Below are 6,000 nucleotides of genomic sequence, written 5' to 3'. Positions count from 1 at the left end.
ATGCCCCCGAGCTTCAGCCTCCTCACAGCAGACATGACGTTCTCTCCTGTGGCTTATCTATCTGGTTTTGGCCATATTGGGGTGACTTGTCTTGTGCTTCGGGTGACATCTTGGGGTTCAGGGTAGAAGACCTTCAGTGTTCAGTCCGCATCTAACAGAACAGATGGGCCCTTCAGTGCTGCGGCCACCAGATCTCGCTGCAGGGGGTTTGCAGTCATTCAGGGATTATTGACCATCTTCCTCCTCAGGGATCTTGTGCAGCCGGTGATAGCGCCCCCTTTCTGCCGTGTCCAAGTAGTGCAGCATTGCTGCATGCACATCACACGCACACGGCTCTGCTATATCCATCCTGACCCCACACATCCCTTCAGCTTACTCAGCAGGGATCACAGCCAGCACAGCAGAATACCCCCTGGTCATGTGACCCCTGACTCCTCCCACACAGGTGATCACATGACAGTGACATCATCACAGGTCCTGGAAGCTGCTGTCCGGCTCTACAGCTGGAGGTCTGTGTGTCCCCTCATGTCAGGTCAGTGGGGAAGAAGAGGATTAACCCCTTCAGGACCGCTGGGGGAGGATTAACCCCTTTTGACCATCTTCCTCCTCAGGGATCTTGTGCAGCCGGTGATAGCGCCCCCTTTCTGCCGTGTCCTTATAGTGTAGCTCTGCCCCATGTAGGTCGCATGCGCGGCTCTGCTCCCTGTGCTCCTTCAGTGACGCCTGCTTACTTGTCCAGCGTCTTCTATTCGGTTCTGCGGATGTGCCGGCCGGCGCTCATGCACAGTATAGAATACGCCACGCCGTTGCTAGGTGATGGCGCTGATCTCACAACCATTGCTGCAATGATGATTGCAGGATTGATGGCTTTCATTGTCTTCAAGGAAGCCGTCCGTGGGGAGACCGCACAAAATCGATTTCCGCTTGTGGACATGAAATTGCGCATTGCCATAACGTGCTGCGGAACCCAGGGGCGTCTGACCTTTCCGGTTTTTGCAATTCAAATCCCCCCGTGTGCAGGCGGCCTTAATCAGTAGACTATTTAAGTATTTATTTATTTCTCTACCCATCCTGTTCTGGTATTGTTTTAGGTGCAATTTAATCACACCATGTCTGTGCCTTGTTATATAGATATATATGTGTGTGTGTGTGTGTGCGTGTGCGTGTATGTGTATGTGTGTATATATATATATATATATATATATATATGTATATATATACACATATACATGCCTCTCCGGATCTATATCATCATGCCTGAGGAAGAATCCTGAGAGGCTTGAAAGCTTGCTGTAACATCATGTATTTTTGTTAGTCAATGTAAAGGTATCATATCTACAAGATTACTTGGTTTCACTTGCTGGGAACAATCACACTTTGGCCTGAAGATACTAACCGGCAACTAATATGGACTTCAGTTTTCGGGGGCTTAGAGAGAGGGACAATCCTATTATACAGTGACGGACCCCACTGCAGGAGACACCAAACCCAGGGTCCGGGACCCGGTAGGCCGGCTGGTGAGCATCTCATGTGGCTCCATCTATATTCAGCCACCAAACTCCAATCATTATCTTTGTCATTTGTAAGTTCAGATTTCTCCCAGCACTTCTCTTCTGAAAGGCTGACTAGCTCTGGGAGTGCGGAACTCACAGAGATAGGGATCTAGGACAGAGCCTATATTAGTGTAGTATATATGTAGTGTGATCAGTGTATTAGTGTAGTGTAGTGTGATCAGTATATTAGTGTAATGTAGGTGTAGTGGGATCAGTATATTAGTGTTGTGTAGGTGTAGTGGGATCAGTATATTAGTGTAGTGTAGTGGGATCAGTATATTAGTGTAGTGTAGGTGTAGTGTGATCAGTATATTAGTGTAATGTAGGTGTAGTGGGATCAGTATATTAGTGTAGTGTAGGTGTAGTGGGATCAGTATATTAGTGTAGCATAGGTGTAATGTGATCAGTATATTAGTGTGGTGTAGTGTGATCAGTATATTAGTGTAGTGTAGGTGTAGTGGGATCAGTATATTAGTGTAGGTGTAGTGGGATCAGTATATTAGTGTAGGTGTAGTGGGATCAGTATATTAGTGTAGTGTAGGTGTAGTGGGATCAGTATATTAGTGTAGTGTAGGTGTAGTATGATCAGTATATTAGTGTAGTGTAGGTGTAATGTGATCAGTATATTAGTGTAGGTGTAGTGGGATCAGTATATTAGTGTAGTGAAGGTGTAGTGTGATCAGTATATTAGTGTAGTTGTTGTGGGATCAGTATATTAGTTTAGTGTAGGTGTAGTGGGATCAGTATATTAGTGTAGTGTAGGTGTAGTGTGATCAGTATATTAGTGTAGTGTAGATGTAGTGGGATTAGTATATTAGTGTAGTGTAGGTGTAGTGTGATCAGTATATTAGTGTAGTGTAGGTGTAGTGGGATCAGTATATTAGTGTAGTGTAGGTGTCGTAGGATCAGTATATTAGTGTAGTGTAGGTGTAATGTGATCAGTATATTAGTGTAGTGTAGGTGTAGTGGGATCAGTATATTAGTGTAGTGTAGGTGTAGTGGGATCAGTATATTAGTGTAGTGTAGGTGTGGTGGGATCAGTATATTAGTGTAGTGTAGGTGTAGTGGGATCAGTATATTAGTGTAGTGTAGGTGTACTGTGATCAGTATATTAGTGTAGTGTAGGTGTAGTGTGATCAGTATATTAGTGTAGTGTAGATGTAGTGGGATTAGTATATTAGTGTAGTGTAGGTGTAGTGTGATCAGTATATTAGTGTAGTGTAGGTGTAGTGGGATCAGTATATTAGTGTAGTGTAGGTGTCGTAGGATCAGTATATTAGTGTAGTGTAGGTGTAATGTGATCAGTATATTAGTGTGGTATAGGTGTAGTGTGATCAGTATATTAGTGTAGTGTAGGTATAGTGTGATCAGTATATTAGTGTAGTGTAGGTATAGTGTGATCAGCATATTAGTGTAGTGTAGGTGTAGTGGGATCAGTATATTAGTGTAGTGTAGGTGTAGTGTGATCAGTATATTACTGTAGTGTAGGTGTAGTGGGATCAGTATATTAGTGTAGTGTAGGTGTAGTGGGATCAGTATATAAGTGTAGTGTAGGTGTAGTGTGATCAGTATATTAGTGTAGTGTAGGTGTCGTAGGATCAGTATATTAGTGTAGTGTAGGTGTAGTGGGATCAGTATATTAGTGTAGCGTAGGTGTAGTGTGATCAGTATATTAATGTAGTGTAGGTGTAGTGTGATCAGTATATTAGTGCAGTGTAGGTGTAGTGTGATCAGTATATTAGTGTAGTGTAGGTGTCGTAGGATCAGTATATTAGCGTAGTGTAGGTGTAGTGGGATCAGTATATTAGTGTAGCGTAGGTGTAGTGTGATCAGTATATTAGTGTAGTGTAGGTGTAGTGTGATCAGTATATTAGTGTAGTGTAGGTGTAGTGTGATCAGTATATTAGTGTAGTGTAGGTGTCGTAGGATCAGTATATTAGTGTAGTGTAGGTGTAGTGTGATCAGTATATTAGTGTAGTGTAGGTGTAGTGTGATCAGTATATTAGTGTAGTGTAGGTGTAGTGTGATCAGTATATTAGTGTAGTGTAGGTGTAGTGGGATCAGTATATTAGTGTAGTGTAGATGTAATGTGATCAGTATATTAGTGTAGTGTAGGTGTAGTGTGATCAGTATATTAGTGTAGTGTAGGTGTAATGTGATCAGTATATTAGTGTGGTGTAGGTGTAGTGTGATCAGTATATTAGTGTAGTGTAGGTGTAGTGTGATCAGTATATTAGTGTAGTGTAGGTGTAGTAGGATCAGTATATTTGTGTAGTGAAGGTGTAGTGTGATCAGTATATTTGTGTAGTGAAGGTGTAGTGTGATCAGTATATTAGTGTAGTGTAGGTGTAGTGGGATCAGTATATTAGTGTAGTGTAGGTGTAGTGGGATCAGTATATTAGTGTAGTGTAGGTGTAGTGGGATCAGTATATTAGTGTAGTGTAGGTGTCGTAGGATCAGTATATTAGTGTAGTGTAGGTGTAGTGGGATCAGTATATTAGTGGAGTGTAGGTGTAGTGGGATCAGTATATTAGTGGAGTGTAGGTGCAGTGTGATCAGTATATTAGTGTAGTGTAGGTGTAATCTGATCAGTATATTCGTGTAGTGTAGGTGTAGTGTGATCAGTATATTCGTGTAGTGTAGGTATAGTGTGATCAGTATATTAGTGTAGTGTAGGTGTAGTGTGATCAGTATATTAGTGTAGGTGTAGTGGGATCAGTATATTAGTGTAGGTGTAGTGGGATCAGTATATTAGTGTAGTGTAGGTGTAGTGGGATCAGTATGTTAGTGTAGGTGTAGTGGGATCAGTATATTAGTGTAGTGTAGCTGTAGTGTGATCAGTATATTAGTGTAGGTGTAGTGGGATCAGTATATTAGTGTAGGTGTAGTGGGATCAGTATATTATTGTAGTGTAGGTGTAGTGGGATCAGTATATTAGTGTAGTGTAGGTGTAGTGTGATCAGTATATTAGTGTAGTGTAGGTGTAATGTGATCAGTATATTAGTGTAGGTGTAATGTGATCAATATATTAGTGTAGGTGTAGTGGGATCAGTATATTAGTGTAGTGAAGGTGTAGTGTGATCAGTATATTAGTGTAGTTGTTGTGGGATCAGTATATTAGTTTAGTGTAGGTGTAGTGGGATCAGTATATTAGTGTAGTGTAGGTGTAGTGTGATCAGTATATTAGTGTAGTGTAGATGTAGTGGGATTAGTATATTAGTGTAGTGTAGGTGTAGTGTGATCAGTATATTAGTGTAGTGTAGGTGTAGTGGGATCAGTATATTAGTGTAGTGTAGGTGTCGTAGGATCAGTATATTAGTGTAGTGTAGGTGTAATGTGATCAGTATATTAGTGTAGTGTAGGTGTAGTGGGATCAGTATATTAGTGTAGTGTAGGTGTAGTGGGATCAGTATATTAGTGTAGTGTAGGTGTGGTGGGATCAGTATATTAGTGTAGTGTAGGTGTAGTGGGATCAGTATATTAGTGTAGTGTAGGTGTACTGTGATCAGTATATTAGTGTAGTGTAGGTGTAGTGTGATCAGTATATTAGTGTAGTGTAGATGTAGTGGGATTAGTATATTAGTGTAGTGTAGGTGTAGTGTGATCAGTATATTAGTGTAGTGTAGGTGTAGTGGGATCAGTATATTAGTGTAGTGTAGGTGTCGTAGGATCAGTATATTAGTGTAGTGTAGGTGTAATGTGATCAGTATATTAGTGTGGTATAGGTGTAGTGTGATCAGTATATTAGTGTAGTGTAGGTATAGTGTGATCAGTATATTAGTGTAGTGTAGGTATAGTGTGATCAGTATATTAGTGTAGTGTAGGTGTAGTGGGATCAGTATATTAGTGTAGTGTAGGTGTAGTGGGATCAGTATATTAGTGTAGTGTAGGTGTAGTGGGATCAGTATATTAGTGTAGTGTAGGTGTAGTGGGATCAGTATATTAGTGTAGTGTAGGTGTAGTGGGATCAGTATATTAGTGTAGTGTAGGTGTAGTGGGATCAGTACATTAGTGTTGTTTAGGTGTAGTGGGATCAGTACATTAGTGTAGGTGTAGAGGGATCAGTATATTAGTGTAGTGTAGGTGTAGTGGGATCAGTATATTAGTGTAGTGTAGGTGTGGGATCAGTATATTAGTGTAGTGTAGGTGTAGTGGGATCAGTATATTAGTGTAGTGTAGGTATATTGTGATCAGTACATTAGTGTAGTGTAGGTGTATCTGTGATCAGTATATTAGTGTAGTGTAGGTGTAGTGGGATCAGTATATTAGTGTAGTGTAGGTGTAGTGGGATCAGTGTATTAGTGTAGTGTAGGTGTAGTGGGATCAGTACATTAGTGTAGTGTAGGTGTAGTGGGATCAGTATATTAGTGTCGTGTAGGTGTAGTGCGATCAGTATATTAGTGTCATGTAGGTGTAGTGCGATCAGTATATTAGTGTAGTGTAGGTG

The 6,000-nt window shown here is 40.9% G+C and overlaps 1 protein-coding gene across 1 annotated transcript in view; it reads left to right on the top strand.

Annotated features, from left to right (window-relative positions):
• The first annotated feature begins 474 nt into the window (after nt 1-474).
• Nucleotides 475-6,000, top strand: part of LOC136629216 (oocyte zinc finger protein XlCOF29-like) — a 52,300-nt gene continuing 46,774 nt past the window's right edge. Inside the window, exon 1 of the mRNA XM_066605396.1 lies at nt 475-532. Within this exon, the coding sequence (XP_066461493.1) occupies nt 526-532 (7 nt within the window). The 5' untranslated portion in view covers nt 475-525. The remainder of the gene's footprint in view (nt 533-6,000) is intronic.

The sequence above is a fragment of the Eleutherodactylus coqui genome, chromosome 5 (genome assembly GCF_035609145.1).
Source record: "Eleutherodactylus coqui strain aEleCoq1 chromosome 5, aEleCoq1.hap1, whole genome shotgun sequence".
NCBI lineage: Eukaryota > Metazoa > Chordata > Amphibia > Anura > Eleutherodactylidae > Eleutherodactylus > Eleutherodactylus coqui.
The sequence above is the reverse complement of the archived record's forward strand: the minus strand, read 5'-3'. Positions and strand labels throughout refer to the sequence as shown.